This window comes from Scophthalmus maximus, chromosome 5 (assembly GCF_022379125.1).
Source record: "Scophthalmus maximus strain ysfricsl-2021 chromosome 5, ASM2237912v1, whole genome shotgun sequence".
Taxonomy (NCBI): Eukaryota; Metazoa; Chordata; class Actinopteri; order Pleuronectiformes; family Scophthalmidae; genus Scophthalmus; species Scophthalmus maximus.
The window spans coordinates 5,250,913-5,270,846 of record NC_061519.1 but is presented as its reverse complement, the minus strand read 5'-3'; the positions used below and the strand labels follow the sequence as shown (position 1 = coordinate 5,270,846).

General features: G+C 45.2%; 1 protein-coding gene across 1 annotated transcript in view; it reads left to right on the top strand.

The window, feature by feature from the left end:
- The first annotated feature begins 756 nt into the window (after positions 1-756).
- foxo6b (forkhead box O6 b) overlaps positions 757-19,934 on the top strand; it is a 39,267-nt gene continuing 20,089 nt past the window's right edge. Inside the window, exon 1 of the mRNA XM_035634317.2 lies at positions 757-2,179. Coding sequence (XP_035490210.2) covers positions 1,682-2,179 — 498 coding nt within the window. The 5' untranslated portion in view covers positions 757-1,681. The remainder of the gene's footprint in view (positions 2,180-19,934) is intronic.

Sequence of the window (19,934 nt, the reverse complement as noted above, 5' to 3'; positions counted from 1 at the left end):
AATACTGATAATAAACGTAAACAACGTCCTTGTAGCTACTGCATGTATGAGGCGCCCTGCGTATGGATTACTACACGAGAAAACACATAAATGTTGAACAAAGGTCAACATAAATGATAAATACCATAAATCAAGGCCGCATCTGACGGAGCTGTGGGCGGCCTCGTTAGACCAAACTGTGTGGAAACACACCGTGTCTCACCTTCGATATAGTTTTTGCAAACGGAACGTGCAGGTTTCTTTTGCCTTGCAGAGTTTTTCCGCACAGCACAGCGAGGCAGGCAGAATTTCAATCATTCCAACCTATTAAAAGCCACGAGTTTCTTTGAAGAGGCTCGTGTTAATTGATTTGATGCACAATCTATTGCTAATTGGAAACACACACACACACACACACACACACACACACACACACACACACACACAGTATGGGAATAAAGTTCACAGGAGTCTTTAATTAGCAAGAATTAGAATGAATACTGGTGGTGACTGTCACCTGAGAGGAAGATAAAATGGATAAAAAGAGTATGTGGCTGAGTTTGTCTGAATATGAATGACTTTACCTTTGAAAATGTTATTGATGGGAGTATCAATCCCACCCCCCACCATCACTACACACACACTCACACACACACACACACACACACACACACACACACCCCCCCCTCCTCCTCCTCCTCCTCCTCTGGAAACCTGTTCTGGAGGGAGTGACTTGATCCGGGCCGCGTCCAATTATATGGAGGCAGCACTTATTCCCGGCTCCAGTTAAGTGGCATGGAGCCTTCGGAGACACACGGTGCAGAGCGACACGCCGGGACAGATATGCCCATGTGACATGTGAATGGAAAAGCCGCAGACAAAGGTAGAGCAAAAAAAGAAAACCCCAACTCCTCAACACACGGGCTGCGTCGGGCTTGCGTCCAGAGGAGACGCACGGAGAGGATGCTCCACATCAGACCCGCGAGGGGGCTTCTCTCCTCCGGTCTGGAAACCCACGGCTCCGTGTAAAGGACTCATTAGAAGCCGCTACTACGCTGGAGTAATTGCGCTCGCAGTGAGTTTGATCTGAAGCCTGAATCTGCAAGAGAGAGAGAGAGAGAGAGAGAGAGAGAGAGAGATAGAGACGTCGGCAAGAGCTTTGGAGCAGAGCCTGGAGAGAATTGTGAAGTCTATTCATATTTTATTTTTATTTTGTGGGGGTGAGATTTGATGCGCCTTCCCCCTTTTGAACCTGCCCTGGACCTCGTCTGTCAGAAGGGATCAACTGTTGCTGCGGCCGGAGCGAGCGCAGAGACGTTCTCCAAGTGTCTGTCTTCCCCTCGCGGACGTGTGACCGCCACTTGTGTCCCGCGTGCAGCCACACAGCCGGCGTTGTGCCATTAACATGGAAGAGAGACTGATTCTGTTGTTGATGCCTCGGATACACCTTCATCGGTCCTGATGGGATGCCACATTGTTGCGCTGAGGAGAATGAGAATATGCCACGCCGCTGCCGGCTCTTCAGTACTGGTTGATCCTCTCTCTGTGTGAAACAATACATTTTTTTTTTTTTTTTTAATTCTTCAAGGGACCAGTTTATGGCCATTTGAACTCACTGGCACACAATCACAATTCGCGAGCTCTTGTGTTGTTGTTATAGTGACCTTGCCCGATTTTGGCATCATTTCGGTGGGAGATCAACATGCTGATGATGATGGAGAACAGCGCCATGGACGCGCATCAGGTTGATATCGATTCGGAATTTGAGCCCCGCTGTCGGTCGCGGCCGTGCACCTGGCCGCTGCCGTGTCCGGAGGATTTCCCCGGGGGGGAAGAGGCTGACCGGGGCCTGGCCCTGGCGTCGGTCAAAGTGGAGCAGTACAACGTGCCCGCGTGCCGGGCTGAGCGAAAGGGCGGCGCGCCGGCGGAGATCAAGCATCCGGCCGGCGCCCCGGCCCCGGTGGTCGCCGCTCCCGCCTGCATGTCCGGGGCTGCGCTCGACGCTGCCGGCCAGCTGCGCAAAGCCAAGTCGTCCCGGCGGAACGCGTGGGGGAACCTGTCGTACGCCGACCTCATCACCCGTGCCATCGAGAGCACCCCGGAGAAGAGACTCACCCTGTCCCAGATTTACGACTGGATGGTTCGCTTTGTTCCTTATTTCAAGGATAAAGGCGACAGCAACAGTTCAGCAGGATGGAAGGTAGGCCACATGAAAGAATGCTCTCACACCACATGGTGAAGGTTTTAATTGGAAGAGGCTACACTGTATTTAGCCTCAGCCAGAGTCTGCATAAAGAAACCCTCCTTTTCTGCATATTTGAAAGCCACATAATTGACCGTCGGTTCCAACAATTTATGTCAGTGGCGTGTCCCCGTGTCACTCCGCAGCGCAGTGTGTGGAAAGGGGCGGTGCGCGTGGTTGGATGAGGGTTCACTGGGTTCATCGTATTTGGGGATTGCAGCCTGAGCACATACAAAGCCACACGGAGTCCAAACGCCTTCGCTCCGCGGCTCCCCTTGGATAAGCACCTATTACGCGCTGTGACGCACTCGCAAAGTGGCTGGTTTCGAGCCCGTGTCTCTCCGCGTTACCGGGTCACAGCGGGGACAGAGTGTGCCCCCGGTCCGATTTTCGCAGCGCCTCGGCTCGAGCGCGCACCCACGCCTCCGGTTGGATGCTCGGGATAAATCCCCTCCCACCCCCCCCGCCATCCATTGTGCGCACGTTGAATTACGCACAAGGCTGCGCGAAAGGATGGCACAAGGCGAGGGGCTTAAAAGGACAATAACAAGAGATGATGACATGGGGTGTCACAGCAAACAGATGTAACCACAGATTATCCCTTAAATTCAAATTAATATGAGGTTAATCTAATAGATTGGTTGTTGTAATCTACTTAGAAATTCTGTGACGATTAATGACCTATTGTTTCCAAGCCGTTCAGTTTTTCTTCCACATACTTACCCAGTAAGTTGTGGAAGTTTTTCTTCCACGTGCCTCCTTTTTGAACGCTATAGCCCATTTAAAGGAAAGTAGAATTTCTAAATCACAATATCTGGCAAATCTGGTCTCCTGGCATCATGTTCAATTCCATCAATCCAGACTGTGTAAAAGGGCCATTCAGTCACATTTAAACACAAAATTGGGCCTAAATAATGGTTGAATAATATTTGATATTCATAAATATTTTTTCCCTTTATGAAAAGGAACAAAAAAAGGAGAATCTGGTTTGCTGTGTTTCCACTTGTCTTTAATGTCATGCGTTTGTAGTGGGAGTTGAACTAAAGAGTCAAGTTTGGCAGTTAACGGGAATTTCAACAGACAGCCACAGTTGAGACCGGCAGAGCAGGAGTAGCCTCGGTAACTCCCTTCTTGTTAAATCTGACAGCAGCCATTGCTCTCTGCCTGGGAGCTTTAAAAACGAGACGCACCATTTAACATGATAATGTTGAAGGTGGCCAGGAAACATGTTTAAAGGGTCGCTCAAGCGATTCAGTTTTCCGCTTCCAGGAAGAGGAGACACTTTTAAAGAAAGAATGGTTCAAATCAAAGCGGCAGCGGCTGAGATATCCATGGCCGACCTCCAGAAAAGCAAGATCCATTAAAAACATTTTTTAAATCTGGAGCACAAGCTGAGATGACCCTGATGAAATCACTGTGACATCATCAGGGACATGTTTATTTTCCAAACTCCAAAGACACAGAGGACATTATGCAACTGCAACTTCATGAGCACAAATGTGGAGCAGCTCCTTTAAGATACTTTTGATACTTTTTAAGTTGCAGTTTATCTTCCCATGTGTTTTTTTTCCTTTTGGACACAGCCAGCCAGTATATATCTGGGTGTTTGAAGTTGAGTTGATCATCTATCTGCTGCTCCTTATGTTTCTCCATCGTTCTCTCCCTCACACACACAAGGTTTACTCTTGCCCTCCCCTGTCCCGACATCTCATTTGGCTCCATACCAGCCTCCAGTTGAGCAGTATTAGGACACAGATTAATCTCAATAAAATCACCATTTGATTTAGGTCTGAGCGGAGCTGCAGCAGCAACCCCTGTCCAATCTTTATGGTATGGTGGGCTTTTAAAAATTGGATTTAAAACTGGGTTTAATTTCCGGGGCCTTGTTTGTGCTGCCCAGGGATGACCAGCTTGAGGCCTGCTCCCATTCCAGCTCCGTGCGGGGGTTCTGATTGGCCCGTATGTCAGGGACGCTGATTGGTGGAAAGCAAGGCTCCAGGTCGTGGCAAAAAAAACAACTTGATTTAATCATCGTATAACACCCCTCAATGGCAACAAGAAAATATGATAATAATGAGAGAGAGAGAGAGAGAGAGAGAGAGAGAGAGAGAGAGAGAGAGAGAGAGAGAGAGAGAGAGAGAGAGAGAGAGAGAGAGAGAGAGAGAGAGAGAGAGAGAGAGAGAGAGAGAGAGAGAGAGAGAGAGAGAGAGAGAGAGAGAGGTGCACGCACGCACATGTTGAACTGTAACATTTGGCAGCGATTCTAATGAGAAATGAAGCACAGAGGTATCAACTCACACACAAACACACACTTGTGTACAATATAAGCATATACACACCCTTTCACATTCCTGTTTGTTTCTTTATTCGTGTGTGTGTGTGTGGGGGGGGGGGGGGGGGGGTATGAATGGATGGATGGATGGATGGCATAAGTGTGTGAGGGAAAATAAGTCAGACCCACACTATTAAAAGTCATCTTTAAGAGCGGTTGTGTAATACTGTCTGAGAGCTGCTGCACAGTTCAGCCGCTGGGTCCTTTGTCTTCAACACACACACACACACACACACACACACACACACACACACACACACACACACACACACACACACACACTGTGCCCACAGTCTGTCGAGGTGTCTCTCACTTGCCCTAAGTGTCAAGTGCAAAGGCTAGAGCCTCGGATTGGATTTCTTTCACACGTTTACACACTTCATGTCTACAATGGTAGTGTGTGTATTTTCTTGAACTGTGGTCACATACACACAGACACACACACACACACACACACACACACACACACATACACACACACACACACACACACACACACACACACACACACACACACACTTCCTTACATTCATGTCCTGGAGACGTACACTTACCTTAACCATTACTACGAATTGCTTAATCCAAGTAAGTAAGTATTCTATAACAAGTCTCCACAATGTGAGTGTGTAAACAGATTATATATATTGTATACAGTACTCGTTGCTTCGGCATCTGGCAGCAGGGCCACCACAGTGGCTATTGTATGGATTTCTCTGACTGTGGTTCAGTCATTTGCGGTCGAGTGTTTTGTCCATTGATTGTTATTGCAGCTGAGGTGGGCGCCCGTGTTTGGTCATATGAAGTAATGAAGTACGTTCGGTTCTGTAGGTGGTCACGGGGGCGGTGGTGATCGGGGGGGTTATGCACACACATACTCACACACACACACACACACACTGTTGTGTTGACTTGACGAGTGGCTCTGCGTGGGAATGGATGAGCTGAGCTGCGGCCTGTCTGCAGGCTGTACTCCACGCAGCCAGGCAGGTACTGCAGGAGCTGGCTGACTCCACCTGAAGGCTTCGCAAGGCAGCATGTCGAAGGCACGGTGTGGGTGGAAGACCGTTGTGATCAGGCCGTGATGTAATGAGCAGCAATACCCGTGAAGATCAGTTATATCAGTATATTCATAGACACATAGATTCCAGTTTGCTTGTTTTTTCTCTTCATATTTGGTTAATTTTGCAGGACATATCCCACAGTGAGAAATTCTTTAGGTATCCAACACCTGAGACACAGCGGCAAAAAATCTTTGATCATCACACAATCTAGACTTGTATTAAAGATATTTACTTGTGAAGGCAGCATTCTGAAAATCGTCTATCAGTTTAGCGCTGTACGTCCACACAGACATATTCATATTAATAATCCCTGCTCACCTGTACATTGCAGATTTCTGCTACTGACCCAGACCCCCTGAGTATCAGGTTCCGGGCTGTGTTCTGGATGCTGTGTGTGGTTTGTACGTTTCACATGTAATTTCATGGACATTTCTCTCTTTGTCTCTCTGACTTTGCCAATCGTCTGCATCCGTGCGTCATGTGTAGCACGGAGGTGCACGATGCCCAGCGGGAGGAAGGAGAGATACTATGTTCGATACACCCCCTCCTCCACACATTCAAACACACGCAAAAGTGAACTCTGTAACGGGCGGTAGATTGAGACTTCAGGCGTTGCGAAAAATCACCGTCCTTTCGGAATCCACGCTGACAGCCGTGGAGCTGCACGTCTGTAATTTTTGCATCTATAAAACGCACCTCGTGGGATTGTCAGCGGGCAGTGCCGTACATGCCACGGAGTCTTCTTTCAGAGGTTATTGTAAGGGGCATAAAGTTTACACTCTGACACTGCCACATAAAAAGGCAGGAAGTAAACACAGTTCATTTACAGTAGAGAATAAAAAAGTGAGTGATTTCGGACTCAGAGTGTAGCCAAGGTCTTTCATTAGTCTGCTAAGCTAATGGTCGGTAGTGGATGAAATAAAGAAAATATATAGCTTTGGGTCGGAGTCAGGTTAGGGTCTGTGCAGAACTGTATTATATAGGACATAAGCTTGTGTGCACTGTCGACACTTCTATGTTGCGGATTTATTAAATAGCTGCGACTCTAAATATACAGTAAGGATATCAACCAGGTCTTGGGACGAGCAGTCAGTCGTTTAAAAGAATATAGGAAACGGACGCGGAAGAATCTTAAAGGCCCCAAAACCCTTTTTTCCTCAATCAGCTTCTTAGTACAAGCGATGGGGTAACACATGAAAACGACGTGCTAGAACACGCCAGAACAATATTTTGTCCAGTGATTTTGCGTGAGAGATTTCAGTTTGATTGTGTTTTGTCTACACTGGTTCTGAAGCGGGTGGCATTCCCTTGGAAAAATGTTTAATAGTGATGTTAAATAATACCCAAAGACTTTTCTGTTGGATTGTTTTTGAAGCGTTTACTTTTAAAATGTGCTTAAATTTGGTTCTTCTATACTGTATCTCTGTGTACTGCGAAGAAAAGTGGGATACCTCCTCTAATATGCTTCTAATCCGCTTGTATGCACCGTACAGCACTCTTTGCCGCCCACACTGATGGTCATCACCTTGTTCTGCTGGGATTCCACTTGCAGGCGATAGAGATGGAAAATAAGGTGCACAGTACAGAGAGAGAGAGAGAGAGAGAAAGGAGGCAAAGAGACGTTTTGAAGCACAAAGGTATTATTTGTCCTGCCAACGAAACCTTTTCTGAATTGGATTCAGATTTGAGTGGGAGAGAGGGATGGAGGCAGAAAGAGAAGAGCTAGAGTGAGTGTGAGAGTGGTGGTGGTGGCCCCTGCTGCTGAGCACATTGATAGCAGCCTTAATGCCTGTGTGATGCCCCAGCGCCAGCCGAGACAGAGGGGAATTGGTTGGAGATGGTGGAACAGGCTTAGAGGGTTCCCCGTGCCAGCCGGCCTGGCGCGGGCTCAACAGAAAGCCCTCTGCACCGCTACACAGTTATTGTTATTATCACAAAGGCGCAGCAGAAGGAGAGGCAGCTCTTGAGTTGGCGGGCTTGGCGCTGGGTTAACTGGGGGTGGGGAACGGGAAGAGGAATTTGGAAGGAGAAGGGGGTTGGATGTTGAATCGGAGACTATGGCAAACTTCATCTGATCAGTCCTGTGAATGGGGAGGAAGCAGTTGGGAAGAGTCGCTGAGGTCCCGAATGGAAAAGGCGGCCATGTGGAGATGGACAGATTTCGATCGGCGGCCTCGTCAGTTGATGGCGGGCTAGAGAAACGGCGTTTGAATAGAACGCGGGCAGATAGCACTCGAATCTAGGGAGAGGGCTGGGATGTAAACAAGGGACGCACCGGCAGTGGGGGCGGGTGTTCTCTGCTTAAGTGAGTCACGGTGGTTAGAATAGAACATAATATTCTGGCCCTCAGCCCTCACACTTCAATCAGCTGGGATAAAATGTTGAGGGCGGAAATTCCAGAGAGAAAACCGAGTCCAGACGCACAACAGCCCAGCGGAGGCAGGCGGATCTTGGGAGTCGTGCCTGGTGGCGTGTCGTAAAATGGCGGCGCAGGAACATATTCTCTCCATGTCGTCTCCCAGGCGTCAGAGCTTCTGAATGTCCTTTGCGTCCGGCTCGGACGTCGAAACAGGCAGCTCGTCAAAAAAACAAAGAGACATTCATTCCTCTGACGCGACTGTCAGACGGTGACTCAGGAGCGGGTCAGCAAGTAACGCTGTTACACTGCTGATAAGGCTTCGGAGGACCAGACCATACCTGTAGATCACACACAGTTTACATCCCTACTAACCATTTGACAACTATGTTGTTGAGTTTGAGAAATTACTTCAGTTTGTCTGTTGTCCACGGAGACAGCCATGGAAGTTTTGATTTATTTCCATATGATATGAAAATCTGTTTGCAGAAATGTAATTAATGCATGCCAGGGAATTCCTTGAGTAGCATTTGAATTTGAGGGGAATTTTAAAGTGTGAAATAGTTTGTGGACCATATCTATAGTGTCAGTAGGACGTATCACATTACAATGCTCATTTTCACAGACGGAAACAAGTCATGTAGAATTAAGATTGTTTCAAAAGCATGCTACACAATTTTTGATTCATTTATTTTGTCATGTATTTTCCCTGCCTTCCAAGGCAGCCATTGGTTTCCACTCACTTCTGTATGGCAGGAAAACATTACAAGCCGAATCTTGAAACTCGCTCAAGTTACATAATTTACCACAGTGGAAATCAATGACACGTCATTGTGTCGTTCTGCCTTAGTCTGTCAACTTTGTGTATGTAAAATAGATTTCCTTATGTTCTGCTAAGTAATTTTGCTGATTCTCTGCCATGTCACCTTTACCTTTACAAGCTCATTAACTATGCGTTGGTAAAGCCCACAATGCTGTGAGGCGCAAAAAGTATCTGTGGTGTACCGTCTGTCACCAGTAGAGGCACTGTTCTAGGAAACGGTCGATGTAGTTGTCTTTAACACATACGACATGCTGCGTTGTATGAGCTGGAGGGCTTTTTTGGAAAGCTGAGGTATTGTACATCAGTGAGTTCTTCATATTTCTACTATATATAACTACACAAAATTAAGGTAAATATTAAAAAAAGACGCAAGGAGTTACATTTGAAATACATTCGTCCAAACAAACCCAGTCCATCAATCCACACCAGCAACAACTTGATTATGTTCCCACTGGTGTCAGAGGCAAGAAAAAGTTATAAAGTAATCATGCATCTGAAATTGCACTAAATTTTAATATGATTAATGACACGGTTGCCTCATGAAGTATTCAACCCCCCTAACTTTCCGCATATTGTTCTCATTATGCTATGTACCAATTTTAATAAATCATCACGCACTCACAGTGTGTTGATCATGGGCTTTTGATGCAATGCTTTATGAGCAACACTTCAAGTAATGTGTTGCCCTTATTTCCTTTTTTTTCCACTGCAAATGGGATTAGTTTTTCTGAGTTCCTGCACACACTAAAAGGAGTTTGGTAGAGGTTTCTATGGATCTGAAGACTGTGTGTGTGTGTGTGTGTGTGTGTGTGTGTGTGTGTGTGTGTGTGTGTGTGTGTGTGTGTGTGTGTGTGTGTGTGTGTGTGTGTGTGTGTGTGTGTGTGTGTGTGTGTGTGTGTGTGTGTGTGTGTGTGTGCGTGCGTGCGTGCGTGCGTGCGTGCGTGCGTGCGTGCGTGCGTGCGTGCGTGCGTGCGTGCGTGCGTGCAGCTGCTCTTGTTGTTGTGTAGTAAGGCCTGATGGGAGTCCAGGTCCGGGGGGTACAGCTCTAGTTAATAATTCAGATGAGGCTCATTATCAAGGCAGCGCAGATCTCTCTCTGATTCCACCTTAATTGCAGGCAGGATGTGCCTCTCAGACACACTCTGAAAGTCACTCCCCCTCCTGTCTGCAGCTGCAAATGACTGCCACACACACACACACACACACACACACACACACACACACACACACACGGATCTCCACTGGTTGTGTTCCCAGACCCCACCCCAGTGCAGCGGGTCCCCTCTCTGAAGTCGGGGCTGGAGCAGGTGACTGGACATTTGGAGATGAGAAGATAAATCCCTCAGAGCTTCTGACCATCACGGAGTATCGACTGCCAGGGCCAGGCGACAGACACGTGCTCATATTGCGAGTCACTTAGATGTGTAATCACATCTTCACAAGAGATCTTCTCCAGTTGGGGGGGGGGGGGGGGGGGGGGGCTCCACAAACTAAGATTGATGGCAGGTAATCAGTATGAGGACAACAGCTCTGTGATTAATGCTGCTGGAGAGTGAAGCTCTCAGTGCCACGCCAGGCGCCCTGGTCCACGGCTTTTCAACCCCAAAATGTTCGGTCGAGTCGAACGTGTGGAGGGCCTGCAGAAAAAAAAGAAAGAGAGATGTGCTGCTGCCCAACAAGTACTATCGCACTTATGTTGCATTTAAATAATGCCCCGGTGTTTCACAGTGAATTTACTGTCTCCGAGATTTCCCACAGGTGATTGTAGCAGATGCGAGAATTAAATTTAGTCATACAGAACAGATTTACAATGCTTATGTTAGTGGGAATGGGACACTCTCCTCCGCAGATGGAGTATAATCTAACCTGCCATAACTTATCAGTGTCTAAATACCGCACTTAAACATTTGCTGGTCATGCTGAGGCAAGATTTATGCGAATGAACAATATTGCATCCACCCTGCTGCTGCTGCTGCGGATGATCGCCTGTGCGCCGCTTGTACTTTTAGAAAAAGTAATTAGCTGTAGCCCGCCATTGTAACGTCAAAGACGGATATTTGCTTGGAAACGGGATCTCTGGGCTCCAGATCGATGCGGTCACGACAGGTGGACGCGCGGTTTTTCACCCGAGGGGCTTTTAAGTGTGAGTGGTTTGTAAGAGTTTTTTTTTGTTGGATAAATTTACTGGACTCAGAAATTGAGAGAATGCGGCCATGTATCTGGCTGGACATTGTGCTCGCAGACTCTCTGACTCAGATCTCTTGGTTTGAAAGAGAAGTAATTCAGTGGTCCTGCAGCCCGTCGAGGTGAGGGAGGCCAGCGTTGAAGCCTTCATGGTGAAAAAAAAAGAAAATCACAGTGTGCGCTCACTGGGCCTGGTCCGAGGACCGCTGGTTTAAAAAGGTTTCCTCTTTGAGTCCTGTGAAGAAGAAACGCTCTCAAACGGAGAACGTTCTCAGGGGCTTGAAACTCGGTGGGGTAGAATTTACCCTTTTTACTCCAAGGTGACATTTTTATGAATGCCCACAACAGGCTTTCTTACTGTATATACTGTAGCAATTTGGGGCATCGATCAAAATCAAATCGTATGAACACAAACCTACTCACATAGGGAAGTTATTGTCAAAGAGCAACAAAGCACATCGGTGAATAGCTCCATGGTTTTTAAGGTCCCGTCGTCATCAACAGTCATTTTCTGGCAGTTGAAATCCATTTTCATTGAAGGTGTCTGTCATTGGACTTTGATCGTAACTGATACAAGCCAGGTGAATATTAGAGTTTTAAGAGCAGGATCATTTGTTATCGAGTTATCTGTTCATTGTCTTTGCTAAAAGTCTGTTAAAGCAGTTGCTACACCCGTGAAGGTGTCTGCTACCGATGTCAAGCCGAGACGCACGAGGACGAACAACGTGCCTCCTGTTTTTTGCCTCAGCTCAGAGAAGGCTCAGCGAAGAGAGTGTTTTCACTAGTAAATATTCATCAGTCCTACGACATATTTGGACAAAATACAGTGAAAGCCGGAGCTGAGTAGAAAAAAAAAAAATCTAGTGTTTTTTGGAGATTATTAATCAAACATCATTAAAATGGCTTTAAATCACAGCAACGCAAATTCACACTACTGCAATTGTACGTGTGTGTGTGTGTGTGTGTGTGTGTGTGTGTGTGTGTGTGTGTGTGTGTGTGTGTGTGTGTGTGTGTGTGTGTGTGTGTGTGTGTGTGTGTGTGTGTGTGTGTGTGTGTGTGTGTGTGTGTGTGTGTGTGTGTGTGTGAGTGAGTGTGAGAGTGTGTGTGTGTGTCATGGCCTGCTGAGGGCGGTTGAGGAGGCCGACAGGGGTTAGCAGCGTAAGACGACCCCTCGGTGGATTTCTGTGTCAGCTTGATGAAAATAGGTCAGGATTCAGCGCTCGGCGTTAAGCATTCTGCCCATGTGATGGCTGACGCCGCGCCTGACAACAGCCAGCCCTCGAATGAACCCCCAGACTTTTTTCTGTCTCATTGTTTCTCCCTCGCGCTCTCTGTTTCCCCTCTGGGATCGAAACCTCTGAAGTCCCCTCCACCACAGAAATGGCACTTAAAGCCGAGATAGTGTGCGTCTGGTGGAATTTATTCGATTTCGATGTACTTTGGAGCGCTGGCGTCCTGCTTTCACGAGAGAAAATAGATGTGCCTCAAAGTAATATGACGATAGCAATTCAACTGTGGCCAGCAGTGACCTAGCTTAGCATAAGGTCCACACTGTGTTTGGTCGCCACTAGAAGATGATTTATTGAGCGGGCCCTCAGCTCTTGTGACTGGCATGCCTTAAAAAAAAAAACCAACTCCCTCAAAATGGGGAATTCACTTAAATTTTTTTTGCTACATCTGAAGCTTTGCAATGGAGTCACGGCAACCAAGAATTGTCTGAACCCATCTAATGGGTACGTATAAAGCTAATAGTGAGAAGAGATAAGTGAAAAGACTGCTGCGAGGTCAGCTCAGTTAAGTGAATTTTCTGATAAGGTTGATTTGTTTCCAATTCGATTACCTTGACAGAAGAAAAGGGTTGTTTCAGAGCCTTCAGAACACTGTCCCGTCGAACGACAATGATTGGCTCTCTCAGAAGGCTACTAGCCAAGGGCTAATTGAGCCAAGAAAACTAATTAAGTTGCGCATGTACGACTTGTAGCGATCTATGTAGCGCCAGAGCACCACAAGATATGAACAAAAGTAGCCAGATTACTTTGAATTCAGCATGGTCGTAAACAGTCTGAATGATTATGGTTCTTTTCGCTTGAAAAGCCGCAATGTAATCGCCGCGGGAATTCCCACCGAGCATATGTTCATTTTTTTTTTACTTTGCTTTGATGCCACCTCACATCATTTTTTCAGAGCGAGATATATCCCATAGTCGAAAAACAACATTGTATATTGCGGTGAATGAGAAGTTGGACTGAAGTCAACAATTCAAAGTTTGCAGCTGAAGGTGTTTTAATCATCTCAGGTGCCTCAGGATAAGTTGATGTTAAATTTGTTGAGCACATTTGAACCTGTTCATATTTGATATGTAGTGGAGATGCAGCGTTGGACGGACGGACATTAGGAGGACTTTTGAGTCTTAACAAAATAACTTGCTTACCTCGAACCAAGGCTGTGTGTTAGTTCGGTGCTAAAGGGAACCCACGAAGTAACGACACTTCCATATACATTTAGTCTCCCCCAAACTATTCATTTTATTAATTGTACATAAAAAAACAAACACATTTTTAACCCTTCATTTAAGACTCCTCAGAATATTAACGTTGTTGGCGCTGTCCACGCATTTCACATTGTTGGCTGTGACAACTGTTTCCATCCCTAAAGGCCACTGGCATGGCTTTATAGTGTCTCGGATGTGTCGAGGACACATCCATCAAAGGAGGGAAATTAGATTTCCACAACGCAGTGAAATGCAGATTGACCTATTAGTTGTTGGGTAATCACGTGTATCACCATGAAATCAAGACCACAGGGGCTTTCAGAGTCCCGGGTTCACTTGCGCGTCGTGTTGTTGGTTGATTTAATTATTGCAGATTTGTTAAGGAACCTGCACCGCGACACAATTCTACTGTAGAGTGTGAACTCATTTGGTCTCACGTAGGGGGGCTGTGTCAAAACCTAGGTACTGTTATTATTATTATATTAGCTTCATAGTTTTGATCATATTGTGTTCACATGGTGCATATGCCTTCAAGTTATGTTGAATCAATTAAACTAAGTCATGCAAAATAAATATGTAAAATGAACAAGAACATGAACGTACAGCAATGACATGTCTATTCATTCCTGAAGAGAAGACCCGAGGCCTATGCAACTAGTCTGCTACCGTTACTGAGGAATATGAGGTTAAATATTTGCACAGCCCAAAAAAACACATGTCTATTATGTTTACTGTCTGCAAAGCCTTATTTGTCCACTGTCTGCTTCCTTCTTTGTTAGCCCCCCAACTCGCGACGTGTGAGATTGTGCCTCCCCGGCAGATTTATTGGCCCTCTGAAAGTCTGACTTCATCAAATCCTTGATACGGCTAGTCATATATACTGTCTGTGATGAGTGCCACCAAAAGTCGATGTGTGGATTTAATGGCAGCATTAATCTGCCTGTTTAATGGTGTTGTTGAGTGGAAGGTGGCCACGGCAAGACGCGGCACTAAAAGATGAGTTATGGGCCCAGCCGGCGAACGATGAAAGGGCAAAATGCAAAGCAGTCAAGAAGTGGAGGAGGGAGGCGGAATTAAACAAGGTCTTTCCTCCGCACGGTCTGGGACGGAGGACGGATGGAGTCGGTTACTGAGCAGGCTGTGGAATTAGAACGTTTCACACGGTGACGTCGGAAGTTTGCAGCGTGTTGTCACCGTTCATGAGATGTTGCTAAATGCATCGTCTGAGGTGATATCTGGATTTGTCATCGCGTTTACATCAAACACAACAATTCGCTCTCGCGTGACATTTTATGGGAGCTTCATCTTTCATGAGCTTCATCTCTCTTCTCGTCACAGATGTTGAGACCGCTGAAACATATCGAGACTAAGCATCATACACCTCCAGGTGCTTCCTAAAACAGTGAATGTTGTGTCTGTTTTTATTTATTTTTTTGATAATGAGGCCCAGTGAGGACTTTGCCATGTTTAATTGGCAGTGGTTATGAATAAGGTTATGAATAATGAGGAATGATGAATACGATTAAGATGATGATAAAAGGCTTTCATCATGTACTCTGTTGTCCAACTCTGATCGGGAAACAAAGTTACTCACATTTACTCAGTTTAGCAGTGGTGGAATGTAATTAAATATATTCACTCAATTATTTTACTTGAGGTACTTGTACTTTGTGCCAATTCAATGCTACCATATAACCCCGCCCTAATAGACTTTAAATGGAAATTATCTCCTTTTACTCCACCACATTTATCTGACAAATTATGTTTGCTGGATAATTTGAAGATCATAAAATATGCTGCATTCTTATAGATTCAATTACACCCCAGAATACACTGTAGACAAAATTAGTCAACCAGCGACAAACAATGAGATTCTGGTTACTCACTGACGCATCAGTAATAATAGTCCAGTAAAGTAATGTACGATTGATGGAGTGTTTTTTGCAGTTGATGCATTAAATACAGTTTATTTGAATTCCTTTATTTGATTAAGGTTTCAAATGCAGAGCTTTTCTGGCGTGATGAGTATTTACACTATGTGCTATTCTCCACCTAAACTTCACTGCACTTCAGGGGGAAATAGTTTTTACTCCGCCACATTTACTTCAAAGCTACAAGCTATGACCGATTTACAAAATCTGACAAATAAACTGGTCAACTATAGTCAAAACAACAATCAACCTGAACTGGCTACGTTACAAGCTGCCTGAAGTAAACGTCATCGCTTCAGTAGTTGAAATCCAGTGTTACGTAAAAAAGGGCACTCCGCCAATTTTACACACCGTTGTCAATTGTGTAGTTGCTGGTATGATTCAGCTTGTGATAACTGTTGTTTAATGTCTTCTGTGGCTGTCTCCTGAGAAAATGACCCTGATGACGTCATTTCACAATTTCTTATTGGAAAACCGCATTTCAACCAGGGAATGTCACGCTTAATAGAAGTTGTGTTAACCAGGCCACCGAGGTCTAACAAAAGATTGCGGTGGAATCCAGGCCAGAATAATATTTTTGAAAGAGCAACATTAAATTACACATGTACCACAGAAATGCTCACATTTTGAATGCAGGACCTTTACTTGTAACTTCTAGTGGTGTTGCTACAGTACTTTTAAAAACACAACAATAATTTGATTAAGTTTTCACTGATTAGCAGGATGCGGTTCTGTCGACTGAACATGTGATCAACACTATCTCAGAAGTCCTTTGATATGAATCTAATACATGATATTGACCAGACGCCATTATAGCAATGATGCAATCAGCTGCTATATGAATTATTGCATCTGTTTCAGTGGAGCGCAGCTCAAATGTACGATGACCATCCTGATGCTGTAACCGAGCGCTGTCTTTTCACTCTGCTAGGAAACAGGCAAACAGTTTGACATGAAAATTGAGCACTATTGAATATCATCAAAAACCATTTGCAGCTCCACTCCAGAGATATTGGCAGATATGATGTGAGCTGCAGCCATGAAGCATGATGTGAGGACGGAGCGGGACAGGATGGTCGCACAGCGCTGTGGTTGCGTGACTGTCTGTGCGACTCTCGCAAGACAGGACTGTGGCCTTCCCTCCACCCGGTCCCCGCTCTCCCCTGCACTCCCTCTCCCCCTGCCCCACTCTGCCTTACCCTCGCTTTCCCTTTCCGTCTCTGCTAATGATCTGCTCCGCCTGTCGCTGCCTGGCTGACTGATGCCCACTGACAGCCCCACTCATGCGGAAAGGCTGCACCCCTCCTCCCCTTCACATGCACACACACACACACACACACACACACACACGCACTAACACAGACGGAGAAATGAAGTCCTACACATCCCAACGCAACATACTTACTATGCATATGTGACACACACGCACGCCAACTTGCGTGAGCACTAGATGGATCCACATTAACAAATCACGGCCATTAGTTCAGTCACATGTCGGCAGACATATATGTAGAGCAGATGACAAACACACAACTAGACCACAGTGTGTACGTTATCCTCCTCCTCCTCCTCCTCCACACAACAGCATGCTAATGGAGCAGCTGACTTATACCATCCATGCATTTTTATGCAAATGACAATCCACTGAATGGGACAGACTGGAGAGTGGCATGAAATTCCCACAGTGTCTGGAAATATAGGTTTTTGCTTACTTGAAGTAGATAGTTTTTTGCGTTGATGAAGATATCATTTAAAAAAAGGTAATACATAGAGATGGGGATGTATTAGTTATATAAATAATGATGCGGGATTGACATGATGACATAACTAGGCATCGCCGTCTGTTTATCAGTAAGTGTTCAGAACATGGAATCATCTGTTTGCATTGGTTCATGAATTAAATATCCATGTAAATGTATGTTTTAATCCTTAAACATAGTTAATCAATTAGTTGATTGATCACAGCAATTTTGATTTCCGAGTAATTCATCAAGCAAAAATGTTAAAAGTCTACTGTTTCCAATTCTGGAGATTCTCAGACACACTGTAATGTAGCTGTGTGTTGTGGTGATTTATTTCTCTATGACAGGATATTTTATAATATTCTATATATTGTCATAGACTTAAGCTCATATAATTGCTAACAAATACATCATATCTGCTTACGACTGAGTTACAGTCTGTTATAAACTGTTCATTACATGTTTATAATCACCCCCTTCAACTTATTGACTGATGGAAACAATCATTGGCCTTGGTGTTTTTTACCTTCAGAAAACCTATTTACTCACTTTAACCCAGCTCATAGAATCAACTAATTTACCTCGTCTTGTTGCATCATTTCAAATTTTGTCTTCAAACCCACTTCCACCCTGGTGGACTTCAATGCCTCTCTCTGGTTTCTGATTTGATGAATAGGTGTTTTGATTGCCACACCCTGATCAGACCAGATCTTTATTAAACGTTCTGTACACACATTAGCCAATCGGAGATAATGCTCTGAAATAAATCGCCCGCCACTTCTCACATTCAGCGACACCACTAAAATGAAGCTTGTGGATGTAGCCTACTTTCTCAATGAAATAAGAGCCGACAAATCTTGCTCTTCCTTCATTAGAGTGCACTCAAGCACTGGCACAGTATCCTCCTGCTGCTCCCGCTCCTAATGACTAATTGGCCCTTACTAATAATAAACAGTCATGCATATGGATATCTGATCATAATATCTTATTTGAATCAATTCAGGGTAATTTATTCTTATCACTTTTCTCAGATACCCTGTGTGGTATGGATCACCTCTATAATAAATGTAAGCATTCCATCGTGAATCACTGGGAGACACTGGCTGGGTGACATCTGATTTTTGATGAAGTACCTATTTATCTAAGCGCCCTGCCAGGGGAGTTTCAGGCGGGAAAGAAATGAGGTCAGTAAGCAACGCTGCGGTGCAGGGCGACACCCCTGGGCTCCCCCCGGTCCCAGCTCGCACACGGCCCACAATCCCCGAGCTGATGGCTCAGACCTGCCATTACACTTAGTTACGCAAGGCTCCGTGAGGCCTGCCGGCTCTGGCGCGGACTGGAGAGACTCAGCCAGGTACTTCACTGCTGTGTGAAATATGTGGGCTGTACACCAACATGAGCGGTACAGAGCAACACAGAGCAGTGCTGACGTGGAGCAGGGGATGTTAGCTTCTGTCAAGACGTGGTATTTCTATTAAGTGGCATATTAGGTACCAAAAATTCTTACTTTAAGGCCCACTTTCAAGGGTTTACAAGCTGCAACTAAAGAAACAATAAAACAATTTACTAATACTTAATATTAGTCATAAGCCACAAATGACAGCAACGGTTAGGTCGTCAGGTTGTGAAAAATTCTCTCTTCCTAGTGAGTCATTGGCAGCCAGTGCTCATGAGTTATGCAGTTATAAGTCTTTAAGGTCACACGTTGAGTATAGGGTCAAAAGTTTATCAGCAAAGGTGTGCAAGCCGTGTACAAACCTAGACAATGGGTTTTTATAATAATCCATGAAGTCTCCATTTGTAAATCTTATTAAATAGTTTATTAAAAAAAAGAATGGCTTGCCTTCTGGATGCTCTGCAGTTGAAATGACAAAGGACCTGCTCGAGGAGGACCAACACCAGCCAGAAACATTCACACTAACGGTGTTCTTGACTAATTTTCCTATAAAGCACTGCTAAACATGGGATTAATCATTAATGAAGCTCTTTTGTTCAACTTATAAACCCCTTTGCCGAGGGCAACTTGTCAGAAAGTGGTATTGAATATTGTATTTGTCAGCACTTATGTAGCCTATGAGCAGTAAATGAATGCCTGAAAACACAGTGTAATGTAGTTGTGATATATATAGTATCTAACAATACATCTCTAACACTATTAAAACTGTCCATTGCTGACTTTTGAAACAGTAGCTCATCTCCAGGTTGTATCTAGATAGAGTTTCTAACCTGATTACAGTTCCGACGTTGTTGTCGCATGTGGATCGACAAAGCTCCACATTGACACTTCATGAGACAGATCATGAAGAACAAGAAACACTACTTTCTTGTAGCGATGTCTGTCCTTCAAACATGCATGATAGCCTCTGCACATGTAAATGAAATGGAGATATTGCAAAAGATTGACACACTTAAAAAAACAAGACAAACCCCCCCCCCCCCCCCAACAGAATCCATTTCCATTTTGTTTCAATTAACAGGACAGTTTTAAACTTTTGTTAGTGGCGGTCGTACGGTCGAGTTACTTCTCAGTTCAAGAAAACGCAACAACGCTTAGATGTGCAGCCGGCAGAACTTCAAGCCTCTAATGAAGTTTCTCGTCTGCTCTTTGAAAGACTGAACGCTGTGGTGTACGCCACCCCCCCAGCTACCAGTGTGACCCCCCCGCCTCACTCTTCGCTCACACACACACACACACACTCACACAAAAAAGACACATTCCAGCATCCCCATTAGCAATTCATGAGCGTCGTCTCATTAGACTTTAAGTTTTACCATAGGCCTCTGAAGTATATG